The 25,346-nt window shown below is 39.5% G+C and overlaps 1 protein-coding gene and 1 long non-coding RNA gene across 2 annotated transcripts in view; one reads left to right on the top strand and one right to left on the bottom strand.

The window, feature by feature from the left end:
• Window positions 1-7,386: 7,386 nt before the first annotated feature.
• LOC119265441 lies at window positions 7,387-9,628 on the bottom strand. Its single transcript, XR_005131648.1, has 4 exons — window positions 9,465-9,628; window positions 8,979-9,029; window positions 8,541-8,619; window positions 7,387-7,780 (listed from the first exon to the last, which is right to left on the bottom strand). It is a non-coding gene; the product is annotated as an uncharacterized LOC119265441 (long non-coding RNA).
• Window positions 9,629-11,999: 2,371 nt separating this feature from the next.
• Window positions 12,000-25,346, top strand: part of plrdgb (PITP-less RdgB-like protein) — a 108,641-nt gene continuing 95,294 nt past the window's right edge. Inside the window, exon 1 of the mRNA XM_017704396.2 lies at window positions 12,000-12,243. Coding sequence (XP_017559885.1) covers window positions 12,219-12,243 — 25 coding nt within the window. The 5' untranslated portion in view covers window positions 12,000-12,218. The remainder of the gene's footprint in view (window positions 12,244-25,346) is intronic.

The following is a 25,346-nucleotide window of genomic DNA, read 5'->3' as shown; positions in this document are numbered from 1 at the left end:
AAATTTAAAAAATGGCCTTGGAAAACGTAGCACTGGTGAAAGCTGTGAAAGGAATATTAGAAATATTACGGATTAGTAAGCAAAGATGCAGTGTTTGGAACCCGGCTGCTTAAGCTCCACTATGACTGTAGAAGAGCAAACTGGACGTATGCCATTTAAAACACTGGACATATGCCATGTACACCAAAATGTAAAAAAAAATAATTTAGACATTAATTTATGTTACATCATTATGTTAATGATGTTAACCTGGTGGGATTAAGCCTGCGTTAAGTGTAAGTGTAAGATGCAAATATCAGACAACTAAGAAATATTGGCTCAGCGACTGCATTTAGGGGAGTAAGGGGAAAACTGAAATTGTAAAGTTGATATTTTGCCAAACCGTTAATTTAAAGGGCTCATTTGTGGCCACTTTGTTACAGGAATCTGAATGTAGTTAAAACATGTTGCTGATGACCTTTTAAACTACAAATATTTAGAGTTGTCCGTTCTTGGACAATCTTGGACCAACATGAGGATGTGCAGACCATGGCAGCCAGAGCAACAGGGGCATGCAAGTGTTTAACCCACCACTTTTCAAACTACTGGGGCAATACCCCACCACTTTTTAATATAGTGCATGCTGCTCTCACTAACGGCATGGACCACTCACCTATAAGTATGAATAGACAGCATAAACTCAATGGCAGAACCCATTTAAATGTCTATTTCCCTTAGGGGATGGGGACATGTCCTAAAAAGTGAAACCCACATGTCCCCAGTATACATGCATTTACAGGGATACACAACCTAATGCACTTGGTCACATAGTTTGCTGCCACATTATATGAAATTTACTAAATGGCAGATGCATTTTTCTTACTCTTGCCTTTTTAAGCTAGAATTTGATGTTCTTCAGAAATGCTAACTTGTTCATGGAAATGTTTATTGGGACATTTTATTATATTATAGCCATGCCATATGCTATTGATGGAGCTGAAAGGTTTTTTGCCCACTTTTTGGAGGTGTGGCACCACCATTGGTGTAGGCTGAGCTACACATTACCAGACTAATTACATTGAGGACAACAGTTCAGTGAAGATAAGCAAAGTTACCTCTTAGACCTTGCATTAATGTATGTTTTATGTCTGGATCATATCTGGATAAACTCTAGCAGGATTACATTTATAAGCTTAGACTTTGGGGCAGTCGTGGGCTGGAGGTTAGGGATCTGGCCCTGTGAGCGAAAGGTTGCCGGTTTGATCCCCAGGGCCAACAGTCCATGACTGAGGTGTCCTTGAGCAAGACACCTAACCCCCAACTGCTCCCCGGGCGCCGTGGATAGGGCTGCCCACCGCTCCGGGCAAGTGTGTGCTCACTGCCCCCTAATGTGTGTGTTCACTAGTGTGTATGTGGTGTTTCACTTCATGGATGGGTTAAATGCGGAGGTGGAATTTCCCCGGTTGTGGAATTAATAAAGTATCCCTTGACCTGGATGATTTTATTGTCCCCGAGTGAGAAAAGGCTCTTGGTTTGGGGCCTTCACAAATCCTCTATCGTTCAGTTCCTTGTTTATCCTCTCATCTGCTAGTCAGCGCTTGGCTCATTTTCGCTCATGCAATTGTGGACGGATATTGGAAATGCATCCTGATTACACTTGTCAACCATCTCCAACCACCTCCAATTGTGCATTGAGCGATCCATTCGTAATCTGTTCACAGTGCGTCCTGAGGGTGTTTACACCTGGCTTACGCTTGTGGCAGAAAATCTTATGAAATCTGAATGTGATACAATCATTGAATGCACCTCCTGTTGCAAGTTGTAAACCAGCTTTTAGACAAAGACAATCAGCTCAATGATCCTCAATACACATCACCTGTACCAGTCCTAATCAAATCAGTCTAACATGGCTAACATGTATGAACATCTGTGTTCAATTCATGCTATATAAGGAAGACATTCCTCAGAGATACATTTAAAAGCATCTTAACACCAATACGCAGTCCAAAGGTCATTTTTGCAGTGTCAAGCTTTATTGATATTCTATAAATGCAACCTTTTGAGGCAATTACCTGAAGGCCGAGGTGGAATGAATGCAAAAGACTAGTGCTGTTAACGTGGCCTTAACATTGATTTGCAATTCTTTACATGTATAGTTTGTGCAGATTATGCGGCGTGTTTTGAATTTTGAGTAGGTGGACTACAAATTGAAAAAGTACACACGACACGCCTCAAGAAGTATGAAGATTCATGTGGTTAATCTTGTACACAGCCAGCAACTGAGAGTGATATGTGTTGAGGCACAGAAAACAATCTACTATAGTTACAGCATGCCTAAGCACCTCCAGGCTTCAAATCTGTCTTGTTTTACAAGATGTACTCTGATATGTATGCTAAAATGAGGACTCTAAAATGGGAAAAATCATGTTTTATTCATAAAGTCAGTCATTGGGGATGATTTGGAAAGTCAATTGCCTTTAACAACTTTTCTGTTTCCTCTCTCTTGGGACATGTGGGAGGTGAAAAGTGCGTGGAAAATCACTTTGCTAGAAGTAACAAGCCGAAGAAGTGCTTCACTCCAAAGAATGATAGAGTATCAGACACCATAGCCTCATTAAAGGAGGTGGCAAAATGTGGTGGAAATGGAAGAATGTGCCAAATTAAAAAAATGGCCTCGGAAAACGTAGCACCGGTGAAAGCTGTGAAAGGAATATTAGAAATATTACGGATTAGTAAGCAAAGATGCAGTGTTTGGAACCCGGCTGCTTAAGCTCCACTATGACTGTAGAAGAGCAAACTGGACGTATGCCATTTAAAACACATGTACACCAAAATATAAAAATGTTAAAGTCTCTAAATCGAACTTCTATAAATTCAGTAATATTATTTTCATTATAATTACTTAAACTGTGGTTAGGTAAGATATCTATAGATCCCTCTATTACATGATGTTGCCTCAGGGTAAGTTTTCCAGTTAACCAGTTTACCTCATCTTACATTCAACACTTTAGTATTTGTCATTTTTGATACAACAACAAAAAAAAAGATTCATTTTTGTATGTTATGGAAATTGCTGAAATTTCTCTGTTGCCTTGAAGCAACATTTTGCCACTGTGGAATTGATTTAGCCAGGAGCAAGTGAGGTGTCACTTATGCAGCCAGATAAATGTACATTGTAGTTATTATTTAGTTTTTCATGCACAATTATTTTTTTAATTAAAATCTTTTTGTGATTTTGCTTATTTTAGTTGCAAATATTTAAATAAAAAAAAATCCATTTTCCTAATTAACACTGTATTATTTCTTTCCATTGTTGCACAACGTTGCCTCAAGACACACCAAATGGACCCTAGCATATTTTTTTTTTTTGTTTTTAATTGTGGGCCCATTTTATTTTGCAAGAAAAGTGAATCAAACATTTTTTAAAGTATTACTCTCATAATGCATGAAATACAGCAATATGTATCAATTCTTTTCACTAAGCAATGGGATAAACAAGGGCTGAACAATTGGGGATGAAATTGTATTGCAATATTTTATGTTTCTTTAAAGCAATATCTCAGAAACAGAAATCTACCCAGATGCTCTGTTTTCAAATAGAATTAAGGGAGAGATTAGAAAGGGACTTAAGACACTTGTTCAATATTCTGACTAAATATCATATCACAAGTATATTGTCTATGTATTGCAATTACAATATTCCAACCAATCCCTTCTAATATTCCGACAAAAAAATCAGTGAACCCTTAAAAATAACGTGTTTTGCATTGTAGTTGATGTAGTAGGATCATAGGATGTAACAAGCCTTAGATTGTAAGGGGGTCTGCAATACTTTGACCAAAGTTATTAATGTTTGTTGGTGTGTATATATATATATATACAGTGCATCCGGAAAGTATTCACAGCGCTTCACTTTTTCCACATTTTGTTTTGTTACAGCCTTATTCCAAATTTAATTATATTAATCTTTTTCCTCAAAATTCTACACAAAATACCCCATTGTGACCATGTGAAAAAAGTTTTCTTGAGAGTTTTGAAAATGTATTAAAATTAAAAAACAAAGAAATCATATTTACATAAGTATTCACAGCCTTTGCCATGAAGCTCAAAATTGAGCTCAGGTGCATCCTGTTTCCACTGATCATCCTTGAGATGTTTCTACAGCTTAAATGGAGTCCACCTGTGGTTGATTGGACATGATTTGGAAAGGCACACACCTGTCTATATAAGGTCCCACAGTTGACTGCATGTCAGAGCGCAAACACCAAGCATGAAGTCAAAGGAATTGTCTGTAGACCTCCGAGACAAAATTGTCTCGAGGCACAAATCTGGGGAAGGATACAGAAAAATTACTGCTGCGTTGAAGGTCCCAATGAGCACAGTGGCCTCCATCATTCGTTAAATGGAAGAAGTTCGGAACCACCAGGACTCTTCCTAGAGCTGGCCGGCCGTCTAAATTGAGCGATCGGGGGAGAAGGGCCTTGGTCAGGGAGGTGACCAAGAACCCAATGATCACTCTGTCAGAGCTCCAGCGTTCCTCCGTGGAGAGAGGAGAACCTTGCAGAAGGACAACCATCTCTGCAGCAATCCACCAATCAGGCCTGTATGGCAGAGTGGCCAGGCGAAAGCCACTCCTTAGTAAAAGGCACAAGGCAGCCCGTCTGGAATTTGCAAAAAGGCACCTGAAGGACTCTCAGACCATGAGAAACAAAATTCTCTGGTCTGATGAGACAAAGATTGAACTCTTTGGTGTGAATGCCAGGCGTCATGTTTGGAGGAAACCAGGCACTGCTCATCACGAGGCCAATACCATCCCTACAGTCAAGCATGGTGGTGGCAGCATCATGCTATGGGGATGTTTCTCAGCAGCAGGAACTGGCAGACTAGTCAGGATAGAGGGAAAGATGAATGCCGCAATGTACAGAGACATCCTGGATAAAAACCTGCTCCAGAGCGCTCTTGACCTCAGACTGGGGCGACGGTTCATTTTTCAGCAGGACAACGATCCGAAGCACACAGCCAAGATCTCAAAGCAGTGGCTTCAGGACCACTCTGTGAATGTCCTGGAGTGGCCCAGCCAGAGCCCAGACTTGAATCCGATTGAACATCTCTGGAGAGATCTGAAAATGGCTGTGCACAGACGTCTCCCATCCAACCTGATGGAGCTTCAGAGGTACTGCAAAGAAGAATGGGCAAAACTGCCTAAAGATAGGTGTGCCAAGCTTGTGGCATCATATTCAAAAAGACTTGAGGCTGTAGTTGCTGCCAAAGGTGGTTCTACAAAGTATTAAGCAAAGGCTGTGAATACTTATGTAAATATGATTTCTTTGTTTTTTAATTTTAATAAATTTTCAAAACTCTCGAGAAAACGTTTTTCACATGGTCACAATGGGGTATTTTGTGTAGAATTTAGAGGAAAAAGATTCATTTAATTCAATTTGGAATAAGGCTGTAACAAAACAAAATGTGGAAAAAGTGAAGCGCTGTGAATACTTTCCGGATGCACTGTATATATATATATATATATATATATATATATATATATATATATATATATATATATATATATATATATATATATATGAGCATTTTGAATCATCCCACCACCCAAAGAACATCTGTGATCTGTAAGCACACATTAAAACATTCATTAAGAGTCTTTTTGAATGTTGCCTACTTCTGCAATAACACTGTGAACGTTGTATTGTGTTAACATTCTAGGGACAGTATATTGTGCAGCTCTATATATATATATATATATATATATATATACACACACACACATATATACATATCTATGTGTGTATATATAATTCACAGCTCAGTTGTTCAGTTGTCTTCTACAGCTGGACTGTTATGGGTACTGATACTTTGAACTTGATAAAAGCATTTAATCTGGGCTTGGTTTTCATTACTTCCACCTGATGTACCCTATCATTTTAATCAGATCATCTCTCCTCTGACACTGCACTAAATTAACTGTGGTTGTGTAGGAGAGATGTTCCAGATAAGCACATTTTCACTTTCTGGAAGCTAAAATTACCCACCAACAATAAGTCATGGCATAAACAGACAGCAGTATGGTTCCTCTGAGAAATACCCAAAAGAGAACAGGTTCTTATCAATCCCTTAGGATGATCCTGGTACCCTGTCCAAAAACATCTAGACACCCCACAATTATCTCAATAAAAAAGCATTGACCAGTCTAATTGGATGCTCTGGAGCTGAAGGTCACCATGCCCAATGACAGGCATTAGCTAGAGGGGTATAAAGCCCCCCCAGCATAGGACTATGGAGCAGAGAAATTGTGTCTTAGCAGTGTTTGCCTGTATTTCCTTTTTGTTTTTGTTTCCTTCTTCCTCCTTTTCTCTGCCCTTTGGTCATGTCCATCACCTGTGTCTTGTCTATTACTGTGCCATGTAATTGTGCTCAGGTATTTCTTGCTCTGTTGCACCCTGTTTCATGTATCCCTGTTGGATGTTAGTATTCTTCTCTTTCCCCAGTTCTTTATTGTCTTTCAGTTTAGTATCTTGCTATCTAGTGTTCTTTGTTTTCTTTCTTATTTCAGTTATTTTGCTTCATTGCTCTTGTGAATTCTATTTGTTTCCATCATGGATTGCAATAAAACCTCTGACTTGCACGGCATCCTGTTTCCTTCAGCATTACAGTTCTCTGGAGTTATCAACCTCCATCTAATACCTTTGGGATGAGTTGGAATCCTCACAGCGATGTTAAAGTATCTAGTGCAGCCTTGCCAGAAGAGTAGGCAGAAAACACTATTAATGCCCTTTATTTCAGAAGAATGCACTGGATAAGCAGGTAACTACAAACATAAAGTTTTCTGGTAAATTTCATTCCACACTGTAAAAAACTTATGGCAACAAGTGACACGTAATTGAGTAGATTTTACTTACCTAAACTTTGATTAAAATGCATTAAATAAGTGAAGTAATTTAAGCAAACAAAGGAAGTAAATGTTAATAAAAGCAACAGTTAAAATGTGTGGATATTTAGTAATAGAATTAGGAATTAATGTAGCCCATAAATATTGAGTAAATACAAATTAATTTAACAAGGAAAATGTTGTAATATCTACCAAGTGTCTGAGCAAAATTGCTTTACATTTACTCAATACCTGGGGAAAATGTATTGACATTTACTAAACATCTGGTGAAAACTGGTTTAGGTTTACTACACTTCACTACAGCTGTGGTTGCCAGATCTTCACAATAAACATATATAGTGGAAAAGTATAAGACTTTACAGTATGCTTTTTTGCCAACCGTAAATTTCTTATATTGTAAATCTGTATACAGTAAATTATTTTGAAATCAACAGATATACTATTAACAATTACAGTCTATAAATGATTAACACAGTACAATATTTTATTGCAAAGTCCAAATTTACATTAAATTACCAGCAGCTGTGGTTGCCAGAATTTCATTGCAAAAAATACAGTACAACCCATAAGGAATTACAATTAGTTAGCATAGATTTAACAGCCAAAAACTGTTTATGGTAAATTACAAAGGAAACAACAAATAACACCCATTACAATCCAAGGTACAGACTACATTGGTGAACTTCAAGAAACTTTTCTTGGTTGATTCAATAAAATGTCCAGGATACTTACAAAGCTATGTTGAGATGATGGAAAAACAGCACATGTCCATATATAAAGGCTGATCAAGAATAATGAGCCACCGAGTCCAGACTTGACCGAAGATGGTGCTCAACACAGGATACAGTCTCACGCGGACATGATGTTGGATGATGACTGGAACGTAAAGTGTGAGAACTAAAAAAAAAATACAAATGAATTTACATCACTGTGCTTGATTATATGTATATAATTACTGGCCACTTTATTTACTTTTCTATTGAATCAGGTCTATTTAAAATATATGTGCACTTTGTAGTTCTGCAATTGCAAATTCTAGCTGATCTTTATCTCTGCATACTTTTTAGCCCCCTTTCCCATGATTCATCAATGATCAGGACCCGCCCGGACCACCACAAAGCAGGTATTATTGGTTAATTCTCAGCACGGCAGAGACGCTGTCATAGTAAGTGTGGTACTAGAATATCAGATACAGCAATGCTTTAATCACCTCAGTGTCACTGCTGGACTGAGAATAGTCCACTGATGAACGACTACAGGATGACCAACAGAAACTGTGCAGCAGCAGATGAGCTATCGTCTCTGACTTTACATCTACAAGGTGGACTGACAGGGTAGGAGTGTCTAATAGAGTGGATACTGAGTGGACACAATGTTTAAAAACTCCAGCAGCACTGCTGTGCCTGATCTACTCGTACCAGCACAACACGCACTAACACACCAACACCACGTCAGTATTACTGCAGTGCTGAGAATGTTTCATGAATAATACCTGCTCTGTGGTGGCAGTGTAAAAAGGGAAGGGGGGGGGGGGGGGGGTCACTGTGTACAAAGAAACAGATGGACTCCAGTCTGCAAGTCAGGAATGCTGTAAAAATAGCCAGTGAGTACATGTGTAGAGTACGTTTGGGAGAGAGAATGAACATCTGAATCCTACCTGTTAAATATTCTCAGCTCTTGACAGGTGTGGTCAATTTCTTTGTCGCTTGCAGTTTGTGAAGATGGATTCCTCATGACTGCATGTAAAATGAAGAAATAAGTGAGCAAAGTTAATAAAGTAATAAACACCATACAAAACATAAGGATAAATAATCCTGAACAAACAGTAAATGGCATCAAAAATAATGCTCTACAAAGTAACAGCAGGTTACTGTGAACAACAGTGTCTTTTACAAAAGCACACAATCTTTAAAGTTCTATTGTTTTCATAAACGTTTTGCAAAGTAAAGAAAAAAGCAAAGCAGGTGAATCAAATACATGTTAAAATATTTAGTATTGACAATGTCTTGTGCTAAAAGACGCAATAAAATATTTAGCGTGATATGTAATAATATCACAAAGAGCAACACCATAAAGATACTATAAATGAAAATACCTGGGACAATTCCTGATCAGCTGAGAACCAGAAGCAGCAGTGGAAGGATGGCTGTAAAAGATAAAACATTTGGTAAACGTTTAAAAGACTAGCTTCAACAACTGAAACAGATACAGGCACATTTATGTTGGCTAACTGCATTTGTATAAGCATTCATGCTCTGTGCTGGCCACCAGGCTAACAGCCCCACACGTCACATACCCAGCTCAGACCTCAATATGGGTGGATTCTTCCCATATGTTTATTTTCCAACACATCAGAGAACGTCACCTCTATCTGTACCTCAACGGCAAAATCTATAATTTAAGTCCAGGCCTGGCTTTAACGCTAATCAAAACTAAAATTAATCTACTAGCTACTAGCTTAAATTTGACCTGACCTACAGCACAGGAAATTTGACATGTTTGGTAGCTGTAGTAACTTAAAAGAATGGGCAAACATACTTGGCAAATGTTTGTTTCCTAGCAATAATTAAAAAGGTCTTACCTTCGGGAAGTTGAGGACTGCAACCCCTGAAACGTGTAGTCATAGGCGTCCATGATGCACAAAATGCTATTGAAAATCTATCGATTTTCTGCATCGTCGTTGTTCCTCATAAAACATAAGTAAATTCTACTCAATGCATCACAGCTAATTCCAATTAAAATCAAATTAATAAAACATTCACATTTATTGGATTGAGCTCAGTTTGATTTCTAACTGAACATAGTCTTTTTATTATGTAGAGGTCACTATTAGTTATCTAGTAAATATTAATTAACCCCAGTCCCACTTTTTACAGTGCAGTACATTTGCATTATCCAATGTAATTCTCTTTAAATTTGATGCAATCAAGCTCAAGTGATACCATTTAAAAGCTTTCACTGTGGATCCGGCTAATACGATTTGGGTGATTGGTCAAGAAGGTCATATCCCATTTGCCTCTTCTCCTGATAACACTCAAGATTACTGAATCACTGACCTTTGAGCGACTGTTGAAACACCATTTTTTTTACACAGGATTATGAGCTTGTCGTCCACTCCCACTCACACCATAGATGACAGGATGAGATATTTATATCTTGCGTCACGCTCTCTTCATCTGAGGTAGCACTGAAATGTGAAAAATGCTGGGTAGATGCAGCCGAGGACACCATTATCCATTATCAAAACATCAGTGGTTATCAGTAACCGGAAGAACATTTGCCTGGACCCTCTCCACCCTCGTCTCTATGCTTAGATATAGTCTTGTGTACTATTGGAGGTTACCATCGATGACTCCTGGGTGCAAAAATGACCTCTTTATGTCAGTCTTTCACATTTCACAAAGCATTTCGATGCTTGCAGTTGCTATGGTGCCATGTTCTCTTCACTTGAGGGCTTTCTCCACCGTTGCTACCTCTTTCACCACTCAGACTACACATTCACTGCATGACAGCCTGTGATAAATAAATAATTAGGCTTTCTACTGTAAACCTTCCCTTAATTGAAACAACTTGGACCCCTGCGTTCCCCCAACGAGATCCACTTAGAGTGAATGTTTTCTTCTGACGGTGGCACTCCTGAAAGCCAATTAGTCTGATTAGTTTTCAGGAGGCTGGCATATTAGTTGCAGCGGATTTCTCCAAGATCACTTTAAAGACGTAAATCAACACGTCACCTCTAAATGGCTAATATGAGACAAGAATGCTCAGAAATGTCTTAGACACCCGTGTTGATTTAAATCAAGCAGGTGATGGTGAAATACAGAGGTGGGTAGTAAATATTTACATTTTCTCAGTTATGTGTACTTGCAAGTGTAGTTTTGATGGACACTTTCTTTTCCACATGTTTGTCATTCATTTAAGGCAAATTCCTTTTTGGGTCTGATTCTGTTCTGTCAGGGTAATAACAGCACCTGGATTGCTTTGAGAGGGAAGAATAGCATCAGTTCATTTCCAAGATTCTTTAACAAAGGCAAAGGTTATGCAGTCCTGCGCAAAAGTCAGAGACCACCCATTATGTATTTCATTTCCAGTCAAAACAGCTGATAAGTACAAGTTATTCCTCCTTCAGGAGATATGTCTGTGGAGATTAGATATAATATGACCCACTTGCACATGGAAGATAAAAATCTATAGAAAATAAGTGTTTCCAGAGAGACGTAGCGAAAATGGGACTAAGAATTGTGCAAGACCTGGACCACCAGAACTGTCACCATTACACAAACACATCTGTCTTTAAGAGATAGAAAAAGATCAAGGTCCATTCTTGCTTCAGGTCTGAAAAAAATCCACAGGTGAGTCTCTCCATCATTCCATCATGAGAAGATAAGTCAACACTGCTGATGAAATAAACAGAAACAAAGATCATTTTAAAACCAAATGAGGAGCTGCTGGTGTTCTCAGAATGACTCACTGCCTCAGTGTGCAGACCCCAACATCACTGAATGTGTTTGGGAGTGTTTGGAGTGTGAGAAGCAGAAAATGCAACCAACTTCTCAGGCTGAACTTTGGGGGTGTGGAAAGATTTCTTTGAAACACTGAAAGTGGGTCTGCATTGACTTTATTTGGTTAAAATGTGCAAATACCTCCGTATGAATCAAACACACCACATATGCCTAAAGTAAGTAAAGACAGTGTTTGATGTAAAATGGAAATTGTTGTTCAATTCAAACTGTTGTTCAGTTCAAATGACGTAAGTTCAACGAATCTCTTTTCAGCCTGTAAAGGTTCCACAGGAAACCCAGTGCTTGGGATTTTTACTCCAGCTGGAGGTGTTTTTGTTTACATCTACTCGAGCCATCGCTGCATTAAACAAACACTGATCTCACGTGTGTGAAATATATGCTGCTCTCTCCAGTTCTAGCTACATTTATTTCGTGTATGAGACACGTTCATGTCCCAATGCTGAACGAGCTCCGTCCGCTGGTTCTAGTCCGTTCGTAGTTCTTCAGAGTTTTGGGTAGAATGGGAATGGGAACTCCATCTATGACGTCAGCGCCATGACTGCGACAGGTGATTGGTTGCGGCTAAATTAGCATGAGGAGGAGCGGCCAATCAGATCAGCCGGAGCGCCGAGGATCAACAGTGATTCGTCAACTTTCCCTCGCTTACCTGAGCTGGAGGAAGCAGGTCGAGGGGCTTTCATGGTCGAGGGGAGAGAAGTGCAGGGACACCTTCAGTCAGTCTGACAGGACTCCGACCGCCACGGAGCCGACGCTCACCCCGCCGAGCGGCCACTCAGCGCACACACAGCCGCGGCACCCAGAGGAAAGGCAGAATGGCGAAAGACACGCGTGAGAGAGGTAAGGGCTTTTTGTTCCACCTGGCCGCTGTTTCTCGGTAAGCCGTCATTAAGGGCTAAGATGGTGAAGTGGATCCGAGTGCAGTTTGCCCTCAGGAATCCAGCTGCTGCGCCGCGGTGGGAAAGGCAGTGGTGGTGGAGGGTGACGCACTATTTCGACGAAGTAAGACATGCCCGAGGCGGCAACTCGGCAAATCCGATTCGTTACCAGACGAGCTCAAACTTACGAGCTGAAATTCGTTACTAGCGCGGCGCCCGTGGCCCTTTTCCTCTCCGTGGAAATTAAAGGAAGTGTCTCAAACTGTGTCCGCAGAACTGCCATTAATGTTCAGCGGACGTTTTTCCCAGAACAGCAGGCTGTAGCTTCTCGGAAGTTCTCACGCTCTCCCTGTAGGACAGGCTTCAATTTCATTTCTGACTTCGACCGCACACGCCGAAAAATTGGGTTACGTGAGTCGTGGTTGCATATAAAAGTCTGGGTCACCTTCGCTTCCCTCACGAATTTGACGGCTGGGTGATTTAGACCTGGCTGTAACTTTCAGTCAGTGGGAGGCTTTCAGGCTCGGTGTTGGCTGGGCTGGACATCATTCCGTGTGTGCTGTGGTTTTAGCTGCGTCTGTCACACGTGAGCAACATGAATAAATCCCAGCTGATTTACATACAAACTTACTGCTCGTGTTGTGGCCGCTCACAGTGGTCCTGAATTGCAGCAGGCATAACAGCTGGCACTCTAATACCTGAAACATAAGAGTTGAAGAGCTTATTAAGGACATGCGTTGATCTTTGAGACTAGGGTGGGCAATGTGGTGATATGTCAGTGTAATCGTGATGAGTTATGACCAGAAAATTCACACATTTCACTTGTGAAGTGTATGAAAACCACAAGTAATCACGCTTTCACATTTTTTCACATGTGAAGTGGGCACTGCAACACTGAATTGCTTTGTCGTAAAAAGACATTTATTCCATAGATCATAAGTTACAGAGAGCATGTAAACAGTTATAGTAACTGCATAAAGTGCACTGTAGGAAGTAGCTACAAGGTGTCAGCAGTTTACCCGCACTTTTTCTTGCCTTTCTTAAATGTGAAACTTTTCCTGATGTTTTTTTTCTGTTGCAACCTGTTTACATACCTCAGAAAAATGAAAGTATCATCACATATACAGTGTAACTCAATAAGTATCATGATATTATATTTTTGCCATATCGTCCAGCCTTAGTTGGCGGCAATGAGTGACACTGTAGGTGCTCCCTGTGCTATTAAACCTGTTCTATTAAACCTCACAAAGAACAGACCAGAAGAATGGACCACTTTGTCCTACCCTATGCTTTTAAGGACGCAGTCGGGGGGGGGGTGCATAAATATTGAAGACCGCCAAGAATTTGGTGACCCTTCAGGTTCTTGTAATTTGCCAAGTGTGCTTGGTTAAATCATAAGGGAACACTGTATAACATGTAATAATCACAGCATCTCTGTACTATATCACTATATCCCTCATTTATTACCTTAGAAGGCCAATATCTCACAGAGATACAGTAGTCAACCCAAACCTGTCAACGTTCATGAACCTGTAAGAGATTTATATACATTTTAAGGAAGTGACAAAGAGCAGGGAGGATTTTCAGAGTGGGCTGACATAAAAATTCATCTGTACCAACAGAGATGAAATGCTCATAAGTTTACATCTCGTAGAATTGTATTATTTCAGCAGAGAATTAGCTACACCAGCATTTCAGTCATAAACCACCCCTCCATTTTCTTTACCTTATGAAGTCTTTGTTCCGCAGCAACAAGCATGTTGTAACTATTACATTATCAGGCTTATTACATCATTTGCAAATCATCTGATCCTTAATGTATAAGAAGGATGAATGGTAGACTGGACTGACTGGTGAGTCTGGGGCATTTAAGGAGCTGTTAAAGAAATACTTGAGTGTTTTTCTGCCTCATCTGCCACATCTGTTGCAGATGCTTTTGCCTCTGACCATAATTAAGACATACATCTTTCTCTATGGCTTTGTTCCAAAATGCTGTATATCCATTTGTGACAATTTGGGATATTTTTGTAAAGAATACCAGACGATATATAGTTGAAAACACTGTTTTATTCCTCAGATAAAAGGAGTATTAATCATAATATCTAATTGATATTTCTTGTGAACTTTAAGCACCCTGTCTAAAGTGTATAGAATGGAAAAAAAAGAAAACTCTTGAATGTTGTCTATAATGCATTTTGACAGAACTGATCATTTATTGTTTCAAAATAAACGTATTAATAAAGCCAATGGGAAGATTTTATCAGCAGTTTAATGATATATTATTTTCAGGTTTGAAATGATTTTTGATTTCTGTATCAATTTTTGACCGTGTGTTAAAAAGTCTCTATTATGAAATGCTCTAATTATGTTGTATACTACAACAATATCAGGTTTGGATATAAAAAAAAATTACTGACCACTTACATGGCCATGGGCCCAAAGCCTTATTACACACTTCTGTAATGTAAGAATAGCACAATCCGTTTGCATTGAAATCCCTGTAGTTACTGAGTAATAAGCTTTATTATGTAATATGCCTGATTTTAAGGGCTTAGTGTTGTAAGACAGTGCAGCTGAGCTATAAACAATACAAAACTTCCTCATATGCAGTTCCCGAACTTCCTCATATAAAACCTTTTTCAACCTCCCAAAACTGAAAGGTGAACATCAAAAAGCCACAAAAGCACAATTTAACTGTAAGACTTAAGCAAGTGACTGCGAATCTGAACGACAACACTTGTCAATGACCATCTGAATAGCCCAGAGGACATATCAGCAGTATAGTTTTAAACTTAAACTTAAACTTAGTTTGCTGTTTATATTTAGATTTTTAATGCTATGTTGAAATTTTTACACCCGTAGTTGAGTGCAGGTTGCTTGTGCTGCAGATGGAGAAAAGGCTGGAAAATGCTGGAGTATTCCTTTAAGACAGAACATGCTTTCATGAAAGAAGAAAAGGTCTTTGACTTGATTTACATCTGATACATCTAAGACCTGAACTCCGTGTCCTTATATAGTGAGACACAAGCACTTCAGGTATGGACATTCATTGTGTTTTGTTTGACACTGGGAGCACTTGGCTCACCTTCTGAGCCAAATACTCTTGTAGACACAAGAGCATTTTGTAACCAAATGTAGGCAGAATATCTGATCATATTTATTACAGTCTTATCTGGCATATCTCATTTAGAACATCAAATAACAATGTCTTGCCAGATGTGTTTGAATTGCCTTAATTAAACCCAGTGTCCAGTTCTATTCAGGCCCACTCAGTACATGTGTGATAGGACATGATTACAGACACAAAGGCGGCGCTATGTTTTGTATATGATGCTCTTGTTGATGGGGTTACAGATGTCAGGACAGCTGTGCCGTCAGAAGCTTTTGTTCTGTTTTGGGAGGTTGGATTTCTCTTAGAAAAACAAATGGAGTGATGACATGGTTTGAAGATTGTCTGATTGTCTTGTGTTTTACAAAAGAAGGCAGATAGAAAATACAAAATACCCTTCTTTCTTTGAGAAGTGTTGAAATGGCTTGATTCTGGTATGAATGTTGTATTCATGTGGAGATGATGTGCTCATCTGTGTCAAGTAAATTCAGTGCATCTTTTTTCAGTATAAAGCACGTTGAAGACTACCATGGGTGGCATACACACACACTCACATGCTGTTGTGCAAAGTCATACTGTGAGCTGATACACTCTAACAAGTTTCTTCAAGCTGCTGAAGTGTTAAAAGCTTGTGCTCCCATCAAAAAGACCAGTCAGGGTTGCAGTGTTTGTAACACCTGAAGAGCTTGGAGGCAACATCAATCTCTCTCTCTCTCTCTCTCTCTCTCTCTCTCTCTCTCTCTCTTTCTCTCTGCTCATCCTCACATTTCTTTCAGCTTGAAATATCATGTGAAGGGCTGGCATGATTACCTCAAGATGTGTTTGTGACTGCACAAATGAAAAGTGCCTACTGAAGGTATAAAGGCAAAGAAGACAGTATGTGCTGAAGTTCTAGAGGTGTGTACAGGGAAGAGTCAGAATTTTTTAATGTTGACATAGTTACAGAAGTGTGACTAATCACAATAATATAATCTTATCATATACAGTGTTCCCTCGTTTATCGCGGGTGTTACATTCCAGGACCACCCGCGATAAACGAAAATCCGTGAAGTAGGGACGATCGTTTTCGATGTGTATTCAACCACTGCACTATGCACTAGAGAAAAAACCGCAATATATTTTTTCCATTAATATTTTTTGAAAACCCGCGATGCATCGAGTCCGCAAAAGGTGAACCGTGAAGTGGCGAGGGAACACTGTATTCATAAATATGCATATAATTTTTATATGCAAATTGGCTGCATCATTCTCGTATTAAAGAACAATGAGGTGTTTGAACTACAGACTACAGCAGTGTAGAGCCTGTGTATTACATTATGGTCAAAAAAGAAGCTCCATGCTGCACCTCTAGAGAGTCTCTGGGTAGCAGATGGTACAAAGCGCAGCTATAGCACATACACTCTATTGCCAAAAGTATTCACTCACCCATCCAAATCATTGAATTTAGGTGTTCCAATCACTTCCGTGGCTACAGGTGTCTTAAACCAAGCAAATACGCCTGCAGAACGCTTCTACAAACATTTGTGAAAGAATGAGCTCAGTGAATTCCAGAGTGGTACTGTGATAGGATCCCACCTGTGCAACAAGTCCAGTCGTGAAATTTCTTCAATACTGAATATTCCTCAGTCAGCTGTCAGTGGTATTATAACAGTGGTATAAGTGGATGTGATTGGGAATGACAGCAACTCAGCCACGAAATGGTAGGCCACGTAAAATGACAGAGTGGGGTTCGCGGATGCTGAGGCGCATAGTGCGCAGAGGTCACCAACTTTCTGCAGTCAATTGCTACAGACCTCCAAACTTCATGTGGCCTTCAGATTAGCTCAAGAGCAGCATATAGAGTTTCATGGAATGAATTTCCATGGCTGAGCAGCTGCATCCAAGCCTTACATCACCAAGCGCAATGCAAAGCTTCAAATGCAGTGGAATAAAGTGCCGCCACTGGACTCTAGAGCAGTGGAGACTTATTCTCTGGAGTGACCAATCAAACTTCTCCGTCTGGCAATCCATTGGATGAGTCTGGGTTTGGCGGTTGCCAGGAGAACGGTACCCATCTGACTACATTGTGCCAAGTGTAAAGTTTGGTGAAGGAGGGATTATGGTGTGGGGTTGTTTCTCAGAAGTTGGGCTCGGCCCCTTAGTTCCAGTGAAAGGAACTCTTAATGCTTCAGCAGACCAAGAGATTTTGGACAATTTCATACTTGCAATTTGTGGGAACAGTTTGGGGACGGCCACTTCCTGTTCCAACATGACTGCGCACCAGTGCACAAAGCAAGGTCCATAAAGACATGGATGAGCGAGTTTGGTGTGGAAGAACTTGTCTGGCCTGTAACATCCTTTAGTCAGTATATCACATTTGATATTTTCAACTTTCTTGCTATAAAAACATTTAGGAATGTCATGCATCCTTCGAGTACCTCTTTGGATTTGGACTCAATCTCCCAGAATCCTCTGGGAGATTGCATGACCTCCACACAGCCAACCAATGCTGACACCAACCTGGACTCAACCTCCCAGAATTCTCCGGGAGATCACCAGACTCATTACGTGACTTCGCGTTCCTATCAGCGCTCTCATTTGCCTTAATTCTAATGTGTGTCACCTGTGTTCTTGATCATGTGACAAACCTAGTTTAGTTTATAGCCCAGGCTTTAGCATAGGGCCATTGCAAAGTATTGTATTCGCTGCGTGATCTACTGAGCGTTCTTTCCATTGTATGTTTGGATTATTTGCCCTGGTGTATGATACGGATTTTTGACCTTTTTGACTGTTTACCCAACCACATCTTTGCCTTTCCCTTTTTTGGACGTTTTGCCTGGTGTTATGTTTGTGTGTTTGTTTCTCTTTTGCCATGCTTGTTTTGTGACGATGACTTTGGATTGTGATTTTATCAGTAAAACCTCCTTTGTGTTTTATATCTGCGAGTGTCTGAATCTGCTTGCAAGAAGGTACAGTAGACTAGGGCTGAGTGATTTGGGAAAAATATCTAATTGTGTTTTTTTCTGCCCAATATTGCGATTGTGATTTACATGAGAATATGTTCTATAAATGTAGCTCTAGGCCTTTTTTCCCTCAGGCTTGAACCTTGAATACTAAACATACCATGTCCAACTGCCAGTTCAGAAGCTCTTTGTCTCCCCACTTCAAACTTGTTAAGACAATGTTTAGTGATGTAGGATATTAAAATTGCAGTTTTTGTGATTTGAAAACGACACTTTCAAATAGTGATTTCGATATAAAAACAATTAATTGTTCAGCTCTACGTAGTCAAAATCTTTGCCAAATTCAGTGAGAAAAATGCCCGTTTGAATGTAGAAAATGTCCATTCGAATGTTTGAACCTCCTTCTGCACAAACCCATTATGTTTCAACGAAGGGGTTAGTAGCATTACTACACATGATGGCCATTGTTTTCCTTTAACAAACAAAAACAGCAGTCTGTTTGGGCCTTATTTTTAAAATAAATGGGAATATATGCCGTCATCCTACAGCTCTATAACCCCAGTCACTCTGAACAAAGTGATACATAAACCAAATAGCAGTAGGCAGGATTAGGCTCTCATATGAGCTGAATGAAATGAATAGTCTGCTTCAGACCTTTACTTTTAATGACACGTTAAATGTAGACATTTCGTAGAGTAGTAATTTAATAATTATGTACATTTGTAAGTTGTTGAGGTAGGTTGCACACTTAGCTGCTTGGCTAAGCACTGCTGCACACTGCCTAAGGTTTGAGATATTTACTTACAGTGCTCATGGACATGGCTTGTAACTTGCACACATTTAACAAGACTGTCAGGAAGGAGGAGCTACTGGAACTCTAGTAACTAGAGTGAGAACAACCTTGTGTTAGCTGAAAAGGCTGGGTCTTTTGAGGATTGTGGACATGTGAGAAGTGCATGCGTTCTAGGACTTTTGGGGTGCTACAGGCTGGTGATTCACACTGGTGTTCTTGTTATTTCTGCATCATTTGCAGCCACTCTCTTTTTTTAGCGATTGACAATGGGACATCATTAGCTTGGATATTTTACCCTAAAATGTGTGTCAAAAGTAGGTCTACGTACCTTTTTTGACAGTCATTTTGTGACTCTAGGCTAGTAGTGAGTGATATACCAGTTCGTCCAGTATAGCTTAATGAACTTATTGCTTTCACTTACCACCAGCTTTCACTTACCACCATACGACTCTGAAAACACCTGATCTCGTCTGATCTTGCTAGCTAAGCAGGGTCGGGCCTGGTTAGTCTTTGGGTGGAAGACTGTGTGGAAATATTAGTTGCTGTAAGCTTTTCAGCTCAGGTATGACATAAATAAGCACAGATAATGTGACATACAAGCAGTGCAAAACATTCTAAGGTTCTAAGGATGACTGACTGATTGAAGAATGTTTCAACAGTCCCTCATCTCCTGCTGTTTAGACAGTTACAATCTGATATAATTTTAGTCCTGTTTGTCCAGTTCGTACCTACTATGGACACCAGGTTGCTTCAGCAATCTTTGCAATCAGCCTTTATTTTGACTCAGAAGTACATTGAGGGCAACCTTCATTTTCAGTGTAGCCGAGCATTTACAAAAACAGGGATTGGCATGAAAGGAACATAATATCTATATTTAATCATTTTAAAAGAAAATTTAAAACTAACTGAAAAAAGTAAGTGCTGCTTATTAAATGTGCTGCTTATTAAAAGTGAAGGGATATTCCAGAATAATAAGGCACTGTTGGCCTACAAAAGTAGATTTTCCTACATTATGACCACCTCCTTACATCATTCTTACTACACTCGCTGTCCATTTTATCAGCTCCACTTACTGTATAGGTACATAGTGGTCAGGACCCCCATGGACCCTCACATAACAGGTACTATTTGGGTGGTGGATCATTCTCAGCACTGCAGTAACACTGATGTGGTGGTATGTTAGTATATATAGACTTAAACCATCAAAAATTTCAATTATACCATGATATTATTATTTTTGACCTTACTGCCCACCACTGCTACATGCTAAGAACCAGTGGTTTATGAGCTTTTGGGGGACGCTTGAAATTTGCTTGACACTTGTGGGTTTAGTAGACATGACATTGATTGAATTTAATTTCTGAGCCAAGCTGACAGACATAAAAGTAGGGCTGCTCGATTATGGCAAAAGTCATAATCATGAGTCAGTATTGACATCATGATCAATTAACACAATTGCTCATTGGCTTTAGACACATCATGCATTTGTTGAACTTGAAAAATAAATAAATAAATTAACAGCAAATTTTCTTGGACTTTGACTTGGAAATATAATTTAGCTGAAAATAAATTATTTTTTAAAAAGATGAATAATTATATAAAATATAAATCTAATATAAAAATAATGATTAAAAAGATAAAAAATGTAATAAATCATCTATGTGCTACTGCACTTCAACAACCTACTGAAAACTACTAAACTTATCTAAAAAAATAAATTAGATCAAAAGAAATCACATGAGTTGGCTTCGCGACTGGCTTAGGAACAAATGGAATGCTTTTTTTTTGTCTATACACTTGTTGGTAATTCTTGGTAATTCAGAGTTCTAGCACCAGGGTGAGATATAATAGGGATGCCTCAAGCTGTTAGCTTCCTAATCTGTGTGCGAGCCAGGCAGAGATGTGGTGACGTAGATTCACGGTCACCTTTGTCCGCTGCAGTTTCCAGACAACAGGGATTCTCCAGCCTTGACTCTCTGAGGACCGATCCTCAGTGTCAGAACCTGTCTGTTGCAGAGACATGGCAGATGACAGGAAGATCCAGCAGCACACAAGGTAATACATGAAGAGAGAGAGAGAATCATGATTCGTATAAGAAGGGTTTTGTACATGTGGTTTTATATTATATATATATAGTGCCCTCTGTAAATGGACAGTACAGTGACACGGTTTTTATTGTCTCTACTCGCACATTGGATTTGAAGTGGAACGATAGCTATTAAAGTGCAGAATGTCAGCTTTAATAAGAGCTTGCTTACATCTGTAGTGGGTGAACAATCTAGAAAATCACAGCTCTTTTGTATAGACTGATGAGCCAAAAGGACAGGAGCTAGTTTTGTGTAGGACCCCCTTTAGCCTGGTGAAGAGCAGCAACTCGACATGATATTGATTCCACAAGTAGACAGAAGTTGCCTGGAGGGATGTTGAGCCATGCTGTCTGGATAACCACCCACAGCTCTGTGGGTGCAGGATCTTGGGTGTGATTGGATCTCTCCACCACAACCCATATATACTTGATTGGGCTCATGTCAGGCGGATACGGAGACCACACCGCTCATGTCGTATGGCATGGTGCATTATCCTGCTGGAATATCCCATTATTGTGGAAAGTCCAGAAGGGCTGCAAATGGACACCAAGCAGTGAAACACAGAAGCCTGGTCAATGACGTGTTCAGGTGGACCACTGGACCCAAACCATGCCTTGAGAACACACCCCACACCAGTTTGGAGCCATCACCAGTCCACACAGTGCCTTGTTGACAACTGGGGTCCATGGCTTCATGGGGTCTGTGCCACACACGAATACTACTATCAGCTCAAAACAATTGGTACCATGACTCATCAGACCATGCCACATGTTGCCAGTCTCTTAGGGTCCAGTTAGCAACCTCACAAGCCCACCATTTGAAAATGATAGCCACCCTCTACATGGTGTGAATGTTTTATAAGGAATAGACTAAAAGATATATGCAAACATGACCTGGAATTAAATTTGTTCACATTAACTTACTGTAAAATTAAAAACGCCTTCCCTTTTCCCATCAAGTCACATTGATGTGAGAGAAAGGTTTTGTTTTGACAGAGATCATAATGGTCTTGTCGATACTTGTTTAGTAGTTGGCCACAAATTTTCTGCATTCAATGACGTCTGCAGCCCATGGACATGTCTAGACACCGGCTATCGTCCCTGGTGATGTTCTGCATAGCCTATAATGCAGCCAGTTTCAGTTCCTGTTTGTTTTTGCCTTAGTCTTTCTGCCAGTAAGTGAAATGCATGTACAGTGAGTTTCAGCTCGGGGGACTGACTTGGCAAGTCAATGGCATTTCACATTTTGGCCATGAAAAACGTAGAAATAAAGGTTGTGTAGGTTCATCAAGGTACAGACAATATAAATATACCTTGAAAGATACAACAGTGGTTTTAAGGTCTAGTTTTGTACCCCAAATATGTTTTTTTTGTGGGTGAAAAGTAAATATTTGTACATTTTCATAACGTAATATTTTAGAATAGAAAATAAAATAAGAATAAAATTAAAGGGCTGGGGACGAAACAGGGTGTGTGGTGTCAGTTCAGCTTAGAAAATATTTCAATGAATTATGGTACAATTGTGTTCCCTGACTAAAGGTACTGAGATGTACCCTTGAGAGTACCACCCCACTGAGAAGAGGGGTACTGCCCCAGTGACAGTTTTGTACCTTTTTACTGAGAGTCTATGTTTGAAGTCATTGTCTTCCTGCAAGGTGTAGCATGCTTAGCTGGATTTAAGCAGTTAACACTTTCGTGGTGCAGTCCGAGTTACTTTAATACTACAGAGTATTAAAAAAAATTCCATCTCATTTAACTACAATTAAATGATTTGGGGACAATATCAAATTTTCTGACCAATACAGTTTAAACATGATTAGTTTCTATATATTCAGTCATGATTTACTCAAGCAGACCAGAGTGTCTGTTTTGTCAGACTTGAGGCTTGAATGCTGAAGGTAGTGTGCCAGAATGCCAGTCCACGAGTTCTGTGCTATTAGGTCAAATTTATCCACTCAACACTTGATAAGACAACGTTTAATAATAGAATTAAAGTTACAGCTCATCAGAGTTGAGATTTCAGATTTTGATGTAAAATGATTAACTGGTCAGCTTTACATTCAGCTATTTTTTAAAAATTCATTCTAAAAAATGAAACCACTGTAGGATTGATTCCAAAAGATGGTTGCATGACAAAATTCAGCACTTCCTCAGTTTATGCACATAAATAAGACACGTGATCAATATTGTTGCATGCAAAAGCAGTTTATGTAATTCTGATTGGACCCAGCTAAATTGACAACATGATTACACAGACAATGTGCATTTCAAAACCTCTGTTTTGAACTCAGACGTCCCCAAAGAATCAAAAACCTTGAGACTGTCTTACTGACAACACTATTTTTGCCTTTTGTCCAGGTTTTTTTTTGGTTTTGTGAATATGGATGTGTCTAGTTTAGTGATGACTATGAGGGTTGGATCGCCCATAGTAAAGCTAACCAGCACATGTTCCCTGTCTCAACTCCTCATTTGTTACATCTCAAAGGTATTTTAGGTGGAGGTTCTTTAAACTTTAAAAAGGTTTTTCCATCCTCGCACATCTCATTTAAAAAAGGATCCTTTAATTTAAAAAAGAACCATTTGAACCATCAATTAAAATGTACTTGAGGGAACTAACATTGGTTCTTCTGTGGCATTGCTCCAACAAACCTTTTATGTCACCTTTGTTTTTAAGATTGATAATAGTCATCTCCTATGGTCTGACAGCTTGTTTGCTATTGCTAAACTCAACATAACATCAGCTGAAGTGCTAAATTGGGTTAAGGTCTTTGTTTGAGGCCATAAAGTTGGTAGAGCATGACATATTAACGCCTGCCACCATGGCTGAGTATGCTCTGTAGCTTTGGGTGCTCGCTTACTGTTAGTGCTAGAATGGAAATATAGTGTCATGCTGGGTTGCTGAAGCCAGGAACCCAAGGCCCAGTCTTATTTCTGCATTCTTTACTCCCTGCTTCCACTCCAGCTGGCAGACATGTTTGATGTATATAATATGACACTTGGAGGCAAAACAGTTGGAACAATGGCCTCACAACAAAAAAAGAAAAAAGAAAGAAAGAGTGGAAGATCTGTTGAAGAATGTTGGCTCAAGTTCACATCTTCACACACTCACGCGCTGATGTCAACATCACAGCCCACAGCAATGAGCTGGGCCTCGCTTTGAAATGGAGGTGTGGTTTTGCGAGAGGCTCCTCTGAAAGAGAAAAGCCAATGCAGTTGGGGTTGAATTAAAAAATGTTGTATTAAGATTTGCTTTGAAACTGCTTGTTCTGATGGCAGTCAAAGAAGACAGACAGAGTGCCCACAGTCACATCTGGCCTCAGTTTGCCCTTTGCAACGCAGGTGTGCAAATATTCATGGTTCACATTCACAGTTGGCACAGCTTATCACGTCACATTCACTTGCACTAAATCTGTCTAAGGGTGGATTCACACCGACCTTGTTTGGTGTGACTGAACTTTTTCTTTAGTTTGGTCATTTTTTGGCAGGTGCGATCACTCCACTCATGCTCACACCCAGATGTTGATATTATTCTTGCAGCACGAGTTTCTGCTAATAACAGCAGACATGCAATAGAATAATAACAAAGCAATGCATTTCATTTTGCCACATGGATCACAAAATGTATTTCTGGCCAATCAGTGATTGGTTACAATCAAAATGACAAACCATTCAATCACAAAGGTGCAGAGATCAAACAAAGTTTCTTCATATTGCCTTGGTTTTGATTCGCATATTGCTGTTGTTGGAAGAAAACCTTCTATCTCCAAAATGGTAACTTTACAGGAAAAGGGAAAAACCAACTCAATGAAACCAGACTTTTTTCCAGATCATTTTGGGTTGTCGTGAAATTCGTCATGAAATTTCCGTAATTGTGAAGAGCAACAAGCATTTCTTTGTTATTATGTCAAAAACTGAAAAACAACAGCAGCGACATGTTAAGCGTCTGTATTTTAATACAAAGTATGGATAAAATGATACATTCAGCTTTTTCAATGAGAGAAAAAATGGTCTCTATTGTAAAAATAACACAGTACCCCAGCCAAATGTCTGACCAATCACTTGTACACACGTGCTCTTGTACACATGCACTGTGAAAGCAGCTGAACCAACTGAAAAAGATTAAATGTCAAGCCCT

The sequence above is a fragment of the Pygocentrus nattereri genome, chromosome 16 (genome assembly GCF_015220715.1).
Source record: "Pygocentrus nattereri isolate fPygNat1 chromosome 16, fPygNat1.pri, whole genome shotgun sequence".
Taxonomy (NCBI): Eukaryota; Metazoa; Chordata; class Actinopteri; order Characiformes; family Serrasalmidae; genus Pygocentrus; species Pygocentrus nattereri.
Note: the sequence above shows the minus strand (reverse complement) of the source record. Positions and strands in the feature narration are given on the sequence as shown.